Source organism: Lepidochelys kempii, chromosome 3 (assembly GCF_965140265.1).
Source record: "Lepidochelys kempii isolate rLepKem1 chromosome 3, rLepKem1.hap2, whole genome shotgun sequence".
In the NCBI taxonomy this organism is placed as follows: Eukaryota; Metazoa; Chordata; order Testudines; family Cheloniidae; genus Lepidochelys; species Lepidochelys kempii.
The window spans coordinates 115,713,007-115,732,218 of record NC_133258.1 but is presented as its reverse complement, the minus strand read 5'-3'; the positions used below and the strand labels follow the sequence as shown (position 1 = coordinate 115,732,218).

The following is a 19,212-nucleotide window of genomic DNA, read 5'->3' as shown; positions in this document are numbered from 1 at the left end:
ATTTAATGCAAATTATCAATATTTTCACTAATTGGTAATTTTTTTACTTGTGTGAGGATATTGGAACATATGACCTTTTCAATTCCAGTTAAACCAGTAGAGTGGTCCAATCAAAGGCCCTGATCCCACAATTCACTGTTTGTAGGCATACTACTGTTTCTGTAAAGAGCTTGAGGAGTCCTGTTTCAAAATAGTTTGTGATCCTGTTATTAAAGACTGTATCATGAATGCTTCTGCAGGAGACATCTTGTTTTATTCAGGATGCTCATAAATATCTGAATGCTGAATTATTATGTCATGGATTCACCAGGATTTTGCAAGGCAATTCAAAGCTTTACGAAATGACTGTCCATACCATTTTATGGCATGTACCCAAGTTCTTACAGAAAAAAAAAATACAGTGCTTCAAAACTGGCAAACTAATTCAGAAGGGTTTATCAAACAATGCAGCTAATACATTTCACAAACTGATTCTTTGGTGCCACCTTTTCTATTGCTTGCCAAAGCAACAAAAAATTAGGTCTGAGGAAGACCTCTGGATTTTTACCAACACTTTGACAGAATCCGGAGAGAGAAGGATTCTGAACTGCCTGGTGTCATGAGAAATATCAGTTTTTTAAATCACTCTAAAAATAGTCTCTATTTAAATGGTACACTTGAAATTCTTTTAACTATCATGGCATAATGAATTTTCCAGGGAATTTTGTGCTTTTGAGAACACTGACAGTAGGAGCTATTTAATTTATCCTCAGAACACATGTAGCTTGGGGAGAGAAAACTTCCTCACTCTGACTCACCAGTGTGCCTCAGCCCAGTTCTAGAAGGACCATATGCAGAGTTGAGGGAGTAATGTAGTCTTGAGGTGCCTCTAATCATTGATGGCTTCACTGATATTATCCAAAAGGCTGTAAATTAGTGCCAACTATAATTTTCACACCTGTCCACTGGGAACAGCTTGGGTATCATTCCCTTTTTTCACGTAAGTCACCAAAGTGCTGCCATCTGGCAATGACTTTGGGTCACTACAGACGTGGGTCTGGATTTGACCGGGGAGGTCTAGAGGTGAACGGTTTCTTGTCTAATTGCCAATAGTCTGAGCCATCCTACCACCCCAGTCAAGCCTTACTTAAACCAAATGGCTACTCAGCACCAGTATTTCTATTGTTTAGTGTCTATAAGGGCAAAATTGGCCTGTTTTTGCTGCTGAACAAAGAAAATCCTGTTTTCAGTGCCTGTTGCCATTTCATCCTGTCTGTACAACAGAAGACAAAACTGGCTTACAATCGTACGTCAGCAGAGTCTGTTTCATGCTTGTCATGCATCTGCCACCATCACGTAGCAGCAAGTGGCAATGTAACAAGCATCAAACCTTTCTAGATGAGGTACAAGGAGGAGTGTGCTTAGTGAAACTGCTGTACTTTTGTAAGCGATTTGTTACTATTCATTAATTTCTGCTTGCACTGGACTGGTGAGTGGCCCATAGAACATTGAGCTCTCATTCAGGCTGTTTACTTGGACTGTACCCTCTTTGGGGCAGGGATGGTCTTGTCCCTCTGTGTGTGTGTATAACACCTAGCACAATGGGGCCACAGTCCTTGACTGTGGCTGCTGGTGGTATTATAAATAGTCAATTGCTGAAGTAATAATTCCCAGATTTTAGAAAGACTAGGGGGACAGTAGATGAGGGAGAGAATGCTGAGGGGATGACGGAATGAGGACGTGATCGGGGAATGATACTCAGGGTGCTGAGGAAGACTTTTCCCCTCCTGTTCTCTGAGGTTCAAGAAAAGCTGCTGGCAGCCCATTCCAGTCCTGAGGTGAGGTCTACACATTTGAAAGGGATTAATGATCCTGCTCGATGAAAAGTGCTACAGAAATAAAAATCTATGTTGTTGTTGTTACTCCGAATTGTAGCCCACATGCAATTAAGATTTTGTCCTTATCACCAGTTTTTGAAAAGGTAAATAGGCATGGAAGCCAGCCCCTTTGCAAATCAGGTCACTTTTGTCAAGGTGCAGAAAAAAAAAAAAGATTTAGGTGCCTAACGTTAGGCACCTACATTTGAAACGGTTGGACAAAGTTGATTTATGGTCCTCCTCTCTGTAAAGTACATCAACACTCTTCTTTAATCTGTTTTGGATATGGTAGAGGTAAATTTCCTATTAGTGTTTCCTTTCTTTTCTCCAGAAGCTGCAGTGCATCACAGACATTGTCTAATTTTATAAAGTACCTATAGGTCAGGGATCTGGCATGTGTCATTTCATTTCTGAGTGGACATTTCCAGTAAATGTAGTTTTCAGTTTATAAATTTTCAGATGAGATGTCAAGATGACTAAAAAACTTCATGGTAAATCGCAAGTGAACTTTAAAAATTTGATTTGGCAAAGACATGCCACGTTCAGAGAAGTAGTATTATAATCCAGTAGATGTCTGAATGAGCAATCTGAAATTCTTCAGTAAGAAAAGGTCAAGGAATATAGTGGAAACCACTTGTGTTAATACCTTGGAATGGCATTAATCTGTTCTCTGCATGAAACATGGACAATAGCTTCTGTGTATGATTTAAGGTATGGACAGTGTTTCATTTTAAGAAAAGAAGAGGAAGCATCGTCTAGTGTTTAAAAAGTGCAGGACTGGGGTCAAGATATCTGAGTTCTAGTCAAAGCTCTGCCAGTGACTTCCTGTGTGACTCTAGGCAAGTCTCTTAATCTCTCTGTGCTTCACTTCCCCCACTGTAAAATGGTATAAGTAATGATTACCTACTGTCCAGAATTATGAGGCTTATTAATTCATTATTTGAGGGTGCATTGAGATCTTCCTATAGAAAATGCTATTGTACAAGGTCAGTACAATATCTCTGAAAAGAATGACCCCCCTGAAAAAGCCCTCCTGCACCATGACAGAAGGTGAAAAGCACTAATAATTTCACCTATTTTTTTAAACATAAAACACCTCATTAAACATTGACTTGATAGAGACTACTCGTGCTTCAATGTATGCTTACCCACTTTCCTGGATCAAGGACATACTGCTCAAAACCCTGCCAGTTCGAACTCCTTTGAGCATATTTCTTAGAAAGATATCCAATCCTGATTTAAAGACTTAAGGTGACAGAGAATCTACTGCATACTGTGGCTCCAGTTAATTACTCTCACTGTTAAACATTTGAGCCTTGTTTCCCATTAGAATTTTTTTAGTATCAGGTTCTAGCCACTGGATCTTATTATCATAGAATAAATGCTGAACTTGACACTATTTATATAACTTTTCCAGCTCTTTATGTCTGCTTTCTACAGCAAGGATTTTACATATAAATTAGTTCTTTCACATGTAAAATGTAGCTTAAGGAAAATCATGCAGTACAGATTATAATTTCTACCTTTATTTCACATTTCAAAGTCTCCACAATGCTTACAAAATATTCATATCCATTATTGTTTAAGCTGTTAGTTAAGCAGCTGACTTCCAAATTGGTTATGCACAAAATATTTCAAATTTTTAACTCCTCTAATCCAGGGAATGTAAAACAGTTTTTGTGTCCAATGAAGATTTCAAGAGAAAAAAATACAGTACATTATAGCTTTTCTTCCTATATTACTTACTAAATATAGTGTAATACAAGGAATAATATATCATGTAAAGCTCTATTGCAAATCCTGCATTTATAACCCATAAGTACATATTCAGTTATTTTAAAATTATTTCTCTGTGAAGGAATTTCTAACACCTTGGTTACATACTGTGGACCAAATCCTCCTTGCTGTTCTCATTCAAGTAGACCACTAAAGTCAATGAGCAAGGGGGGCAGGGTTAGATGCAATTTTTCATGGGCATGTTACAACAGATGCCATTATCTGCAAGAGAGATACTGTGTAAGCCTTTAGAGTAGAGTGAAGCCTACTGTAAATCTAAATAAAAACAATAAGAGATCTAATACAATAATAGAACTGATTGCTGTATTATGGGAAAGGGTAAATAACACTTCTCTCTTCACTATTTTAGGGCCATATCCTGCCATCACTGGAGTCAGATGGCATTTTCAGATCTAGTAGTGTTCTCAGTTTACTCTAATCCATACTTTCTAAAATAAAATGCTGTATGCAATCTGTATGGACAATGCGGAGCTCTAGCAATCAGGTTTAACTTCTTAAAATGAAAAAAAGCCAGTCTGTCTGATACATTCAAATTAGTTTGCCTTTACAGTTAGAAAGCTGGACAGGTTGTTTAGAATTAATAGTAATGGTTGCAAAGAGAAAATAGCAGGTTTAGAGACTGCAGTGATAAGAGCAGTTATGGTTACTCTGGGCCCATTCATGAGAGGGGCTGAGCACTGCAATGCAATGCTGACCGTGGAGGAAGTTTAAGGTGTTATCCACTTTGTCTGTTCCTGAGAGCTGCTCCCATTAACTACAACTGTGGTTGCAGGTCCTCAGTAGATGCACAGAATCAGGCCCTCTAAGGATCAGGCCCACTGTAACTAATACCTCTTCCCCTAACCCTCCGTAAGAGCCAAAAAGTTCTTAATCAGCCAGGAATGGTAGCATTGCACAGCAGCAGGGCTGGATTAAGGCAGGGGCTTTAAGGGGGGGGAGGGGCCTGCAAAAATAAATCACAGGCAGCGATCTCCGGGCCCCTAAAAGAGGTGCTCAGGCAGGCTGCCTGCCTGCCATAGCCCTGCACCACTTCCGGAAGCGGCCAGCCGCTGGCACGTCTCTGCGGCCCCTGGCGCAGGGAGGTGAGGAGGGGAAGGAGTCGGCTCCATGTGCTGCCCCTGTCCCCAGCACCATCCCCGCAGCTCCCATTGGCTGGTTCCTGGCCAATGGGAGCTGTGGGGAGGTGGCACTTGCGGGGACAGCACTTGTGGGCGCAGGCAGCATACGGAGACCCGCTGCCCGCCTCCAAGGGGCGCTCAGAGACAGGCTAGCAGCCAGCCGCTTCTGGGAGCAGTGTGGGGCTATGGCCGGCAGGCAGGCATCCTGAGCCCTGCTGCACTGCCGGCCAGAAGCCACCTGTGGTAAGCACCTCCCAGCTGGAGCCTGCACCTCACACCCCCTTCTGCACCCCAACCCCCTGCCCCAGATCAGAATCCTCTGCTGCACCCAAACTCCCTCCCAAACCCGCACCACCTCTGCACCCCAACCCCCTGCCCCAGCCCCCTCCTGCACCAAACTCCCTCTGAGGAAAAAGACTTGTATACAGGGGTTCCACACAATCTAATAGCCCCTGGCCCACAGGAGAGTTAATCCGGCCCTGCACAGCAGGTGAAATGCCCTTCTCTGTGTTCAAGTCTGAGACTATCCACCATGGAAATGATCCAGCTCCCGTTGCAGTCAATGGGAGTGGAATCAGGCTCCATGTGTCTGTGCTATCTTCGTTGCTCCCAAGCCTGGACTTCTCACATGTGAATACAATCAGTCACCGCTAAGCCTGTGGGCCAGCATGTTATAATAGCTCTACAGGTCTGACAGTCAAAAACAGGCGTTAATCTGTTCTAAGCATCTCCATACCCTAAAGCAGTTTCATTATTTTAGACTGAAGGCTTGACATCCTGGAGTCAATGGGAGTTTTGACATTGAATTTGGTGGGGCCAGGATTTCGCCCTAGACGTCTAAGAAATTTTGTTTTAGCAAAATGCAGGATTTCACTGTATTATACATCAGGAAGGATGAAACGTTAGTACAAACTGAAAAACAATTTAAAGAAAGGAAATGAGTATTCCCATAGAAAAACAGGAAGCTCAAATAAAAAACAGTTGCCATTCATGTTGTTTATCTTAGGGACCAAGACTAGTATCCTTGTAACCTTATAGGGTAATAAAATGTGACCCCTGTTAGGTTGCAGGACGAAGTCCTTTTATAGAGTTATTCCTTTTTAATGTCAGTTAGAAATTTCTCCCATGGCACAAATGTTGGGACACTCCATCTTTTTTTGCCATATTTTTGGGAATTTGTGGTAAACAGGACTGGCCTGTGGTCATTTGGAGCCCCCTACAAATATCAAAACAGGGGCCCTAGTACCTGCCACAAGACTGTGACACTAAAACCACTTTAAACTCTACTTCTTCCAAGGGATTCCTGAGCTATAGGAAACCCTGTGGTTCAGGAGGCATAGAACCAGCCCAGGATGTAAGAGATGAAGGAAAGTATCTAATGAAAACTTAAGACTCACAGACAAATGTATAAGAACAAGATTTCTAACAAACATAATGAATGGGTGAACTTTGCAGGAAATTAATAAGCGATTATCAACAAATGGTTCCTAATGTGGCTCATTTAAGTTGCCAGTTTTGTAGCCTGCAGAAGTTTCTTTCTTCTAAACTAAAAGCCTTACAATGATTACAGATTAAAGGTATAATATAAATTCAGAATTACACTGCAGACCAGTTCAGTTGGGGCTGCAGGATACCACACCTTGCCCTAGCAAATCACTGTCATCTGCGCATGTCCCTTGTGTTTGCCTGCAGCATGCCACAGCACCAGGGAGCTTCCCAGAGGCCTTCAGAGCATACAGAAAATCTGCTTCAGATGATGGAGAGTCCTTCTTTTAAAGGAACAAAGAAAGACTTCAGTTCAAGAGTCTGGAAAAGCTTTAATGATGGTCTCATAGGCAGGAGGAGGTGTTTGTGTTGAATGGCAGATGCGGAGGCTGTTGTTGGACCAGTGGAATTCAGGACGAGTTAAGCTGTTGGTGGTGGTCCCCACAAGGGTAGTGGTGGTGGTGGTGGGAGACAGAGTAATCAGCTGACTGTTAGTTTCCACAGGGAGCGGAGGGCATTGCAAAAAGGGGTGGAAAGTGGAGGCTCGGAAGCTTGACTTTCTTGGGAAGGAGTTGGCTTGCTCCAGGGAGGCTTGTCGCTGGAACGTGAGGCTGGCCAGGCTGAGATTGCTACGACGTTCACAGCTGTTGTTACGGTAGAATCCAGTCCTGTTGGCAGCATGGCCCTGAGAAGCAGGTCTGGAACGGCGGCTAGAGATTGATGAGCTCCACTGTGAAATGTGCGCACTGGCTCTGCGACGGGACAGGCAAGTAAACAAAGCCCAGATTATCCCTCCAATCACCAATCCAATCACCATGGACACCGAGAAGGCTATTATCATCTGACCTAAAACACAGAAAATAAACATCAAGGTTGCTTTATTTACCATACAGACTATTCAGTCTAGAAAATGAATTTGATATGGCAGGCTTCTTAAAACGTGCCCAAACAATAAGGATTAAAGATGTTCGTTTAGTGACATTACAGAGGGCACATGCAACTTGTAATTATGGTGCAATAGAAACACAGGGTTTGATGCTGATCTCACTGACACTAGTTTTTAACAGTGTGACTCCAGTCAGTAACTCCTGTTTGATACCAAAGAGAGCAAGGGAAGACTGAAAGTGGCAGGTACTCATGACCTTGCAGGAGGCTGTTAGTACCTATTACAATCAGATGCAGACCAGATGTACCGTTCTACCGGAAAAGCACTGAGATTACTTTGGTCAGAGGTGGCCACTGAAACACAAAAAGCTGATGGACCTTTCCCTCCTCCTGACCCCCAGTTTTGGGGACATATAAATGTCAAGCTGTCATTGCACAAAGTGTAAATTTCTAGCCCTCTTACACATGCCTGCACTCTAATAATCAGCACTGAGAGGCTCTGGAAAATATCCTAGCTAGGATAATTTTCTTATCCACATGATCAGCAGTGTAACAGAAAAAGGATCAATTTTTTCCTCAGACATCCCCATCCATTTCTAAAAATGGGTGAGCCACTTCAGCTAACTCTTTACCTATTTCTAGAACTGAGCACAAGCAAACCTTGCACTGAGGTTCTAAAAGGTATGGTGATGTGTGTGTGAGTATAATATTTCCATTCACTTCATATGCTTTTGCATTCTCAGGTTCTAGATAGAACTAAAAATACCACAGACCTCATATGCGAGCTTATTAGATTTTCAGATATTTTGGACAAGCTCCAAATAAGCAACTGACATTTTGGAAGTTTAGGAGACCAGTCCAGATCCCTAAATATGAACATTTGGAGTTTTCCCCCTTGACTACTTCTTGCCTGTTACTTCTGCTCTCTGATATGTATGGTTCTTAGCAGCATTCCCAAATGGGGATGAACAAGTGAAGACAGGTCAGAGGATAATTGCATGGGATATTGTCTGAGAGCATTATTCCCAGCTGGGAACATTCTGGCATCTATTCAGCTCCAAAGTGGCAAAGTCTGAACACAGTCAAACTGAGACACCTTTCTGGCCCACAAACTCCTGGCAGAGCATTGTGCTGTATGGCTGACTGAGCCAAAAGTAATGTAGTTTTCCCCTGTCCAATTAATGTTAATAGGAATAGGCCAGCTACATGCAGGAGCCTGTTCTGCAACTCTCAGTTATGGAAACAGAGATCTAAATAGTTACCAGCAACATTCAGGTGAGTTCATATTCATTATACTCCATTCAAAATGCCTTCACAGAGGCACAATGCTTTACAGGGCTCCTCATTTGCATGGTGTGGGGAGCAATTTGTTATGCCCATTTATGTGTCCAAACAGCTTTCCTGGCCATTGGATAGGAGGGCAGAGCCATATCTCTTTCTAATTACTGCCCAGTTGCTCCCAGCATGAATCACCTTGAGAACAGCCCATACACTTCCACAAGTGCCAGAGGTGCCACTTGGGTAGCCATGACTCCCTCCTACTTCCCTGAACAACCACGGAAGGGTACAGTCTAGCCCTTATGATGACTTTTTGTCATCTAAACCAGAATACATGAGTGTACTTTGGGGACTGTCTGGGAATTGACTTTCTATCTAAGAGGTTTTATACTGCCACCCATCACCACAGTATCTGAGCACTTACTCTGTCCCAGTGACAGAGGCAACAGGGCATGCTGTCTCGTCAGCATTTCAGCAGCCCGGAGTCCAGCCAGTGACTATAGTGATCACTGAGCCCCGCGGAGAGGATCTGGCCCCAAATGACTATAGCCAGACATTTTTACCACCTATACATGCAAGTAAACATGTCACATTATTAAAATCATGCAGAGAAATTGACAAAATATTGAGCTCAGCACTTCAGTCCTTTCCCCAACTGTTACCCATCCAACTAGAACACTCAGCTGTTATTAAACTTCTGTGCCTTTATATGCAAATTAACAAATACAGAGTCAAAGTCCTCTATAGTGTTATTCTACTGAGGTCAGACAGACTATTGCAGTGTCTACACATTAAATCTCATTTCCTTTCACAAAGCATACATTTTAGCCTCCTCTTTTGTTACTTCAGTCATTTAGCTGGACACACAGATCCCAATCCCTCTCCCGTACACACACCCAGAACTCACCTGCTTCCACAGAAAATGTGGATGCACTGTGGCAACTCTAAAGGGTAACATTTATCCCCATGCAGTGGGCCAGCATAGAGCGTAGGCACCAATGAAGCCCTAAGGGTATGTCTACACTGCAATTTAACACCCATAGCTGGCCTGTGTCAGCTGACTTGGCCTCACGGGGCTCAGGCTAATGGGCTTGGATCCTGGGCTCTGGGACCCTGCAGTTAAACAGCCCCTTAGTCTGAGCACCATGAGCCCAAATCAGCTGATGGGACCAGCTGCGGGCTTTTTATTGCAGTGTGGACATACCCAAGGAGCTTTAGTGGGTCTTATATGGTGTATAGTCCTTGTGTTAGCCCCCTGCAAAACATGAATTTCATCCAAATGTAGTAAATACTGAAAACTGCATCTATTGATTTGTGAATCTATATCCATACATTTCCATTCTAGAATGCTCAGTCATCAAAAGCAACAAGTACATTAGAGAAAGTATTACAATGCTTCACTCTAGCAGAACTTGCCACACCTGGGTTTTTGGGGCATTGGTGGCTTTACACAAATTACTGTGACCTCCACGCAGTCTCTCAGAAGAGCTAGAGCAGCCTCAAGCTCTAACTTGCCCTGGCAGATAGTGTCTCCTAAGGAGCTGTGATCAGGGGGCCTGTATGGGCCATGCTGAGAATGCTACACTCAGGGCAGAATGCAAGGAATGGGGCAGAAAATCCCCCAACTGGTGGTTTATTCAATTATTAGATTCACCAAGCCAATAACAAAACAGCTTCTGTAATACCACACTTGTCACCAAGAAGCCAAACACAGTCCCCTTTAAGCATTCCAGCCCTTGACTTCCATCTAGACACTCAAGTCTAATATAATGAGAGGTTATTTAAAACCTGATTCACCATATGTGAAGTCCACCAATCCCAAAAGACCAGAGACTTATCTCCAGGTCAATATGAGTCTCAGATCTTACCCAAAAAGAAAAGGAGGACTTATGGCACCTTAGAGACTAACAAATTTATTTGAGCATAAGCTTTCGTGAGCTACAGCTCACCTCATCGGATGCATTCAGTGGAAAATACAGTGGGGAGATTTATATACACAGAGAACGTGAAACAATGGGTGTTACCATACAAAAAGAAAAGGAGTACTTGTGGCACCTTAGAGACTAACCAATTTATTAGAGCATAAGCTTTCGTGAGCTACAGCTCACTTCATCAGATGCATATCGTGGAAACTGCAGCAGACTTTATATATACACAGAGAATATGAAACAATACCTCCTCCCACCCCACTGTCCTGCTGGTAATAGCTTATCTAAAGTGATCATCAGGTGGGCCATTTCCAGCACAAATCCAGGTTTTCTCACCCTCCACCCCCCCACACAAATTCACTCTCCTGCTGGTGATAGCCCATCCAAAGTGACAACTCTTTACACAATGTGCATGACAATCAAGTTGGGCTATTTCCTGCACAAATCCAGGTTTTCTCACATCCCCCCCACCCCCCATACACACACAAACTCACTCTCCTGCTGGTAATAGCTCATCCAAACTGACTACTCTTCAAGTTTAAATCCAAGGTAAACCAGAACATCTGGGGGGGGGGTAGGAAAAAACAAGAGGAAACAGGCTACCTTGCATAATGACTTAGCCACTCCCAGTCTCTATTTAAGCCTAAATTAATAGTATCCAATTTGCAAATGAATTCCAATTCAGCAGTTTCTCGCTGGAGTCTGGATTTGAAGTTTTTTTGTTTTAAGATAGCGACCTTCAAGTCTGTGATTGCGTGACCAGAGAGATTGAAGTGTTCTCCGACTGGTTTATGAATGTTATAATTCTTGACATCTGATTTGTGTCCATTTATTCTTTTACGTAGAGACTGTCCAGTTTGACCAATGTACATGGCAGAGGGGCATTGCTGGCACATGATGGCATATATCACATTGGTGGATGTGCAGGTATACGAGCCTCTGATAGTGTGACTGATGTTATTAGGCCCTGTGATGGTGTCCCCTGAATAGATATGTGGGCACAATTGGCAACGGGCTTTGTTGCAAGGATAAGTTCCTGGGTTAGTAGTTTTGTTGTGTGGTATGTGGTTGTTGGTGAGTATTTGCTTCAGGTTGCGGGGCTGTCTGTAGACAAGGACTGGCCTGTCTCCCAAGATTTGTGAGAGTGTTGGGTCATCCTTTAGGATAGGTTGTAGATCCTTAATAATGCGTTGGAGGGGTTTTAGTTGGGGGCTGAAGGTGACGGCTAGTGGCGTTCTGTTATTTTCTTTGTTAGGCCTGTCCTGTAGTAGGTAACTTCTGGGAACTCTTCTGGCTCTATCAATCTGTTTCTTTACTTCTGCAGGTGGGTATTGTAGTTGTAAGAAAGCTTGACAGAGATCTTGTAGGTGTTTGTCTCTGTCTGAGGGGTTGGAGCAAATGCGGTTGTATCGCAGAGCTTGGCTGTAGACGATGGATCGTGTGGTGTGGTCAGGGTGAAAGCTGGAGGCATGCAGGTAGGAATAGCGGTCAGTAGGTTTCCGGTATAGGGTGGTGTTTATGTGACCATTGTTTATTAGCACTGTAGTGTCCAGGAAGTGGATCTCTTGTGTGGACTGGACCAGGCTGAGGTTGGTGGTGGGATGGAAATTGTTGAAATCATGGTGGAATTCCTCAAGGGCTTCTTTTCCATGGGTCCAGATGATGAAGATGTCATCAATATAGCGCAAGTAGAGTAGGGGCTTTAGGGGACGAGAGCTGAGGAAGCGTTGTTCTAAATCAGCCATAAAAATGTTGGCATACTGTGGGGCCATGCGGGTACCCATAGCAGTGCCGCTGATCTGAAGGTATACATTGTCCCCAAATGTGAAATAGTTATGGGTAAGGACAAAGTCACAAAGTTCAGCCACCAGGTTAGCCGTGACATTATCGGGGATAGTGTTCTTGACGGCTTGTAGTCCATCTTTGTGTGGAATGTTGGTGTAGAGGGCTTCTACATCCATAGTGGCCAGGATGGTGTTATCAGGAAGATCACTGATGGATTGAAGTTTCCTCAGGAAGTCAGTGGTGTCTCAAAGGTAGCTGGGAGTGCTGGTAGCGTAGGGCCTGAGGAGGGAGTCTACATAGCCAGACAATCCTGCTGTCAGGGTGCCAATGCCTGAGATGATGGGGCGCCCAGGATTTCCAGGTTTATGGATCTTGGGTAGTAGATAGAATATCCCAGGTCGGAGTTCCAGGGGTGTGTCTGTGCGGATTTGATCTTGTGCTTTTTCTGGAAGTTTCTTGAGCAAATGCTGTAGTTGCTTTTGGTAACTCTCAGTGGGATCAGAGGGTAATGGCTTGTAGAAACTCGTGTTGGAGAGCTGCCGAGCAGCCTCTTGTTCATATTCCGACCTATTCATGATGACAACAGCACCTCCTTTGTCAGCCTTTTTGATTATGATGTCAGAGTTGTTTCTGAGGCTGTGGATGGCATTGCGTTCCGCATGGCTGAGGTTATGGGGCAAGTGATGCTGCTTTTCCACAATTTCAGCCTGTGCACGTCGGCGGAAGCACTCTATGTAGAAGTCCAGTCTGCTGTTTCGACCTTCAGGAGGAGTCCACCTAGAATCCCTCTTTCTGTAGTGTTGGTAGGGAGACCTCTGTGGATTAGTATGCTGTTCAGAAGTATTTTGGAAATATTCCTTGAGTCGGAGACGTCGAAAATAGGATTCTAGGTCACCACAGAACTGTATCATGTTCGTGGGAGTGGAGGGGCAGAAGGAGAGGCCCCGAGATAGAACAGCTGCTTCTGCTGGGCTGAGAGTATAGTTGGATAGGTTAACAATATTGCTAGGTGGGTTGAGGGAACCATTGCTGTGGCCCCTTGTAGCATGCACATTTGGGGACAATGTATACCTTCAGATCAGCGGCACTGCTATGGGTACCCGCATGGCCCCACAGTATGCCAACATTTTTATGGCTGATTTAGAACAACGCTTCCTCAGCTCTCGTCCCCTAAAGCCCCTACTCTACTTGCGCTATATTGATGACATCTTCATCATCTGGACCCATGGAAAAGAAGCCCTTGAGGAATTCCACCATGATTTCAACAATTTCCATCCCACCACCAACCTCAGCCTGGTCCAGTCCACACAAGAGATCCACTTCCTGGACACTACAGTGCTAATAAACAATGGTCACATAAACACCACCCTATACCGGAAACCTACTGACCGCTATTCCTACCTGCATGCCTCCAGCTTTCACCCTGACCACACCACACGATCCATCGTCTACAGCCAAGCTCTGCGATACAACCGCATTTGCTCCAACCCCTCAGACAGAGACAAACACCTACAAGATCTCTGTCAAGCTTTCTTACAACTACAATACCCACCTGCAGAAGTAAAGAAACAGATTGATAGAGCCAGAAGAGTTCCCAGAAGTTACCTACTACAGGACAGGCCTAACAAAGAAAATAACAGAACGCCACTAGCCGTCACCTTCAGCCCCCAACTAAAACCCCTCCAACGCATTATTAAGGATCTACAACCTATCCTAAAGGATGACCCAACACTCTCACAAATCTTGGGAGACAGGCCAGTCCTTGCCTACAGACAGCCCCGCAACCTGAAGCAAATACTCACCAACAACCACATACCACAAAACAGAACCACTAACCCAGGAACTTATCCTTGCAACAAAGCCCGTTGCCAATTGTGCCCACATATCTGTTCAGGGGACACCATCACAGGGCCTAATAACATCAGTCACACTATCAGAGGCTCGTTCACCTGCACATCCACCAATGTGATATATGCCATCATGTGCCAGCAATGCCCCTCTGCCATGTACATTGGTCAAACTGGACAGTCTCTACGTAAAAGAATAAATGGACACAAATCAGATGTCAAGAATTATAACATTCATAAACCAGTCAGAGAACACTTCAATCTCTCTGGTCACGCAATCACAGACATGAAGGTCGCTATCTTAAAACAAAAAAACTTCAAATCCAGACTCCAGCGAGAAACTGCTGAATTGGAATTCATTTGCAAATTGGATACTATTAATTTAGGCTTAAATAGAGACTTGGAGTGGCTAAGTCATTATGCAAGGTAGCCTGTTTCCTCTTGTTTTTTCCTACCCCCCCCCCCAGATGTTCTGGTTTACCTTGGATTTAAACTTGAAGAGTGGTCAGTTTGGATGAGCTATTACCAGCAGGAGAGTGAGTTTGTGTGTGTATGGGGGGGGGGGGGGGGGGGGATGTGAGAAAACCTGGATTTGTGCAGGAAATAGCCCAACTTGATTGTCATGCACATTGTGTAAAGAGTTGTCACTTTGGATGGGCTATCACCAGCAGGAGAGTGAATTTGTGTGGGGGGGTGGAGGGTGAGAAAACCTGGATTTGTGCTGGAAATGGCCCACCTGATGATCACTTTAGATAAGCTATTACCAGCAGGACAGTGGGGTGGGAGGAGGTATTGTTTCATATTCTCTGTGTATATATAAAGTCTGCTGCAGTTTCCACGATATGCATCTGATGAAGTGAGCTGTAGCTCACGAAAGCTTATGCTCTAATAAATTGGTTAGTCTCTAAGGTGCCACAAGTACTCCTTTTCTTTTTGCGAATACAGACTAACAGGGCTGTTACTCTGAAACCTGTTACCATACAGACTGTAACAAGAGAGTGATCACTTAAGGTGAGCTATTACCAGCAGGAGAGCGGGGATGGGGCGGGGAACTCTTTTCTCAGCCAATACCTTCTGCAACAGCCATTCAAACTATCAAGACAGTTCACAGGTGATTTACTATGTGGAATTACAAGCTCCCAGGGGAGATTAGGACAATAATATTATTATACCACAAGTCCCCATCTAAATGATAATATCCCCTTTTGATCTCCAAGTCAATAGAATGCAGTAATGAAGCATTATAAGACAGAAATAGAATATAGCATCTACACGTTAATTCAATCATGTTGTTAGATTGCTAATAGAATGCAGATAAACATAGACACATTTAGCTGTTACTCTTTCATTCTCTAACAATACAGGCAAACAGGTTAAAGATTCTAGTCTACTTTAACATGGCTTTGATAGATCTCTGCAAGGAATGGCCCTCTTTACCATTGCAATAACCTTTTGAAATGTCCTTAAGGGTTGCTTACAGGTGACCTAGTTTGCTGATTGTTTAACCATCACTGGCTCAGCATTACAGGAGCCAATCCACCAAGCAGGATTGCTACAGTGTAATCTTCTTCCCCATCTGCCCACCCCTGAGATGTCCGCAGCCCACCCTGGGAAGTCCCACAAAGAAGAGCAATGAGAGACCAAGGATCTGGCCCATGGTCTCAATCATATCCTGTCGACACTAGCTTTCATTGGATGGGGGCTGCAAAAGCACCAGGAGGAATCTTGCCTGATAGAGAATTCCTCCTGGAGCTCCCTGCTGCACAGGGAAGTACACCCACCTGTACACCCCTTTGGGGTATCTTGTACTTTAGGGGACACTAAGAGCAGTGCCTACACTTGGCAACTCTGGAAAGAGTGGGTAAGACTTGTTGCATCCTCCCATCCTCTGGCTCATACCTGTGGCAACTGAACTGTATTTAAAATAAATACACCATTTAATGATTTAGGGTCTAGTCCAGGCCCAAGCACAGTGCTTGCTTTGTGAGTATCTCATTTTCCTTTTGTGTGCTTAGACTCCATCAGAAAGTATAACATCCTTGTGAGCACAAGATCTACCAGCTGCATTGTGAGGTACTGAAAATTGTATTGAAATTGTTAACTCTCGCTTTAAATGCTCAGTGGGTTTTCCTGGTCCTCCATGCATGGTAGGGGGCTCTTTGTGCAATCTGGGCCTAGTAGCAGTCAGATAGCAACAGACAGGCAGCTTATATTAAGATGGGGTGAATTGTGCCTCTTTGTTTAGGGAGCAGCCTGTTTTGTCTCTCTCTGTTTTGGGTTCTTGTGTTGACAAGGCTCTAGATTTTAAGAAATAAAAATAGAGTTACAGTGCAACCTTTCAAAAATATGTTTTTATCTAACCTTTCTATGTGTATGCCATTAACATAACATGTACCACACCAAGAGGGTAAACAAAGGTTTCATTTGAAAGGCTTCAGTTTCAAATGGTACATTTTAAAAGTAACTAAGTCATTGGTGATTGACAGACCTGGGTAGCCTTGCCAGTGAATTTCCAAACTTTTCTCCAACTGAGGGCTAGATTATCCCTAGGGAGCCTCTTCATAACCCCCACCCTCTGCTTTATGTCTCATTCAAGGTCCAAGGCAGAATTCCATTCCCTGGGCTCAGAGGACTGTGGAGTTTGCTCCTTCCCTATAATCCTAGGTAGAACACTGCTCTGCCAAGGGTGGCACAGTGGAACTGGGCCCACAACTAACCCCACCCCACTAGCAAGTTGAACTGACTATCTAAATGGGGGAATATGTAGTGCCCTACAAAAAGATGTAGTAGCAGGTGTGCAAGATGCTTCCCACTGTAGCCACCTGCATGGAACTTGGAAGTTGGAACATGGGCTGCAGGAGGAAAGAGTTTTGAAAGAAACCAATTAATCAGTCAGTGTGCACATGCTGCAAATACTAGCTGAAGTTGCAGAACCTTTGTAAACAGTAGCTTTAATAAAGACGGGGGGTTGGAACAATTTGTATAGTGAGGGTGCTGAGAGCCATTGAACCAAACTGTATACCAGGGGTAGTCAATAGGCAGATTGTGGGCCAAATATGGCCCGCCAGATGTTTTTGAATGGACCCTGAAATATTTTTATTTATTATTAGCATTATTCTTATTTTTTTTATTATTTTCTCCAGAGTCTACCAAGAAATCTGGACCTTGACAAAAATAACTGACTTAACCCTGTATATCATGGAAACTTCTTCAAGCTCCCCCATACTCCAGCACCTATGAATAAAGATCCAGATTAGCTTTTCAAACGTGGAGTCCACTCATATTGTTACCTGGCACGTGAAACATCCAGAACTCCCCCTGGGGTGAGGCAGCTCCTTACTGTGGACTATAACTAAAGGACCTAATTAAAGACCATTGAAGTCAGTTGAAAGATCCCTGTTGATTTCAATGGCATTTGGAGCAGTCCCAGATACTGCAATCTACTCTAAGTTTTTGGGCCACCACATTCTTTTATTACTGTTTTATTAAAAAGGGGAATAATTTAGTAATCTTATCTGAAATTTAACAGAGGTTTTTGTTTGGGAATATTAACTCAGTGTCAGGCAGGAGAATCCTTGCTCTGAATTCAAGTGCACAGCCTGCTGTAGAGAAGGATTTATTCATGTAAGGGCAAGCCTCTATTTCTCCACAATAATTGAGAGGGATTCCCTCCCCCACTAAAATCTCACAGCAGCTGCACAGAACATAAAATAAATAAATAAATAAATTAAATGAAATGCTATGTACCAGACAAGCAAATTCTACTGTATGGAGGCTCTAGCAGATTCATGCACAGAGCACATCATGTTCAAGCTGCTTGGCTTTGGTTGGGGTGAAGGAGGATACATCAGAAAGAGTCTGTTGTACAATGAAGGATTATTTTTGCCCCTTCCCTTTTTAACTTCTTTCCCTCTCATGTTCCTGCAAGCATTTCCTCCCTTGTGCTGGGGCAGTGGATCAGCACATGTTGACGAGACAAAACTTGATTCAACCCAAAGCATGCGTGCTAGTTGGAGACTCATTTTTCCCTACTGCCCAATCCACAAACTACAGTGTTTTGAAGCTAGAAACAATGGTTGATCGGGTATTTTCACACCAGCCCATCTCAGGCATGCAAACTTACAGACTGCAAGCCAGTCAAATGGTCTTCTTCATCATAATTTTGCCTTAATGCTAAATGAAATAATCTGTGATATGGAAAACCATACTTGAGCAGGTGTTTGAAATTTAGTGTAGAACACAGACTAATGGACAAAAGATGAATTGCACCTGCATCCAATCAGCAAACTCTTAAATAACTGGAATAGAGAAACTGTGAGGATTGTGACTATTCTGCTATAATAAAGCAATCTCTTCTCAAGTGAGGTTGTCAGCCAAAGTTCATTCTGTAGTCTGATTCATGCAAGATCACAAGTAACAAACTAAATACATTTTGCTAGCACTGATGAAGTAAGGAGTTGAACCTGCTAGGGTTTGGACTTTGCTTCTAAGAAGCCCAGCAAGGTACTTGAGGCTCAGATCAATAAGCTAACCCGTGTGGCATACACCGTTGTTGTTGTATGTAGTTTGCCAAAACAACGTCCCTACAACTGACAAGTGTTTAGAATTATTTTATTCCCTGATCTTTATCACCCTCTGATTGTTTGTAACAAATCCCTGATTCAATAGACTGAGTGAATCAGTGGGTTGGCAGAATGAACCAGCTGCGATCTTTGTCATGGCAAATGTTGGAAAAGGGTCACAGTGTGGTGATGGTGAAAAGAACAGAAGTGATTGCTCGCAGCACAGACTGATTCAGGTAATGGGGACACTGGGAAAACAGATGCTGTGGAGGCTTACACAGCCGGCCTGGATGGTGGTGGGTTAAGCAGGCAGCTACTTAACACTCCTCTACCTGAAGGGTTTCTAGAAGCTTCCAGAAATAAACCATTAGCCAAACTGAGTAAATAGGAAAATCATGAGTCCCTGAGGTGGTGTTATTATGTTTGCCACCCGGAGAACAATGCTCTTGAACAGAGGTTTACATTTCATAACCAAGCCGCCTACCTAGTAACAAGATTGCCCTCTGCTGGCAATCTATACTGATGAAAGTAGAGCAGCAGATAAAATAGTTCAGAGGTTGTTATGCTAGAAGTACTCACAGCAAACATTCAGGAGATGGAGAGCACCACGACCAATACTCTATTTGGTAACTACTAGAAACTCAGGAAGATTCTGAGCTCTCTGGTGTAGA

General features: G+C 43.5%; 1 protein-coding gene across 3 annotated transcripts in view; it reads right to left on the bottom strand.

The window, feature by feature from the left end:
- Positions 1-5,158: 5,158 nt before the first annotated feature.
- The window catches only part of MYCT1 (MYC target 1), a 38,216-nt gene continuing 24,162 nt past the window's right edge, over positions 5,159-19,212 (bottom strand). For all 3 annotated transcript variants that reach the window (XM_073337698.1, XM_073337697.1, XM_073337699.1), the window contains one exon: positions 5,159-7,102. In XM_073337698.1, the coding sequence (XP_073193799.1) occupies positions 6,570-7,097 (528 nt within the window). In that variant the 5' untranslated portion in view covers positions 7,098-7,102 and the 3' untranslated portion in view covers positions 5,159-6,569. The remainder of the gene's footprint in view (positions 7,103-19,212) is intronic.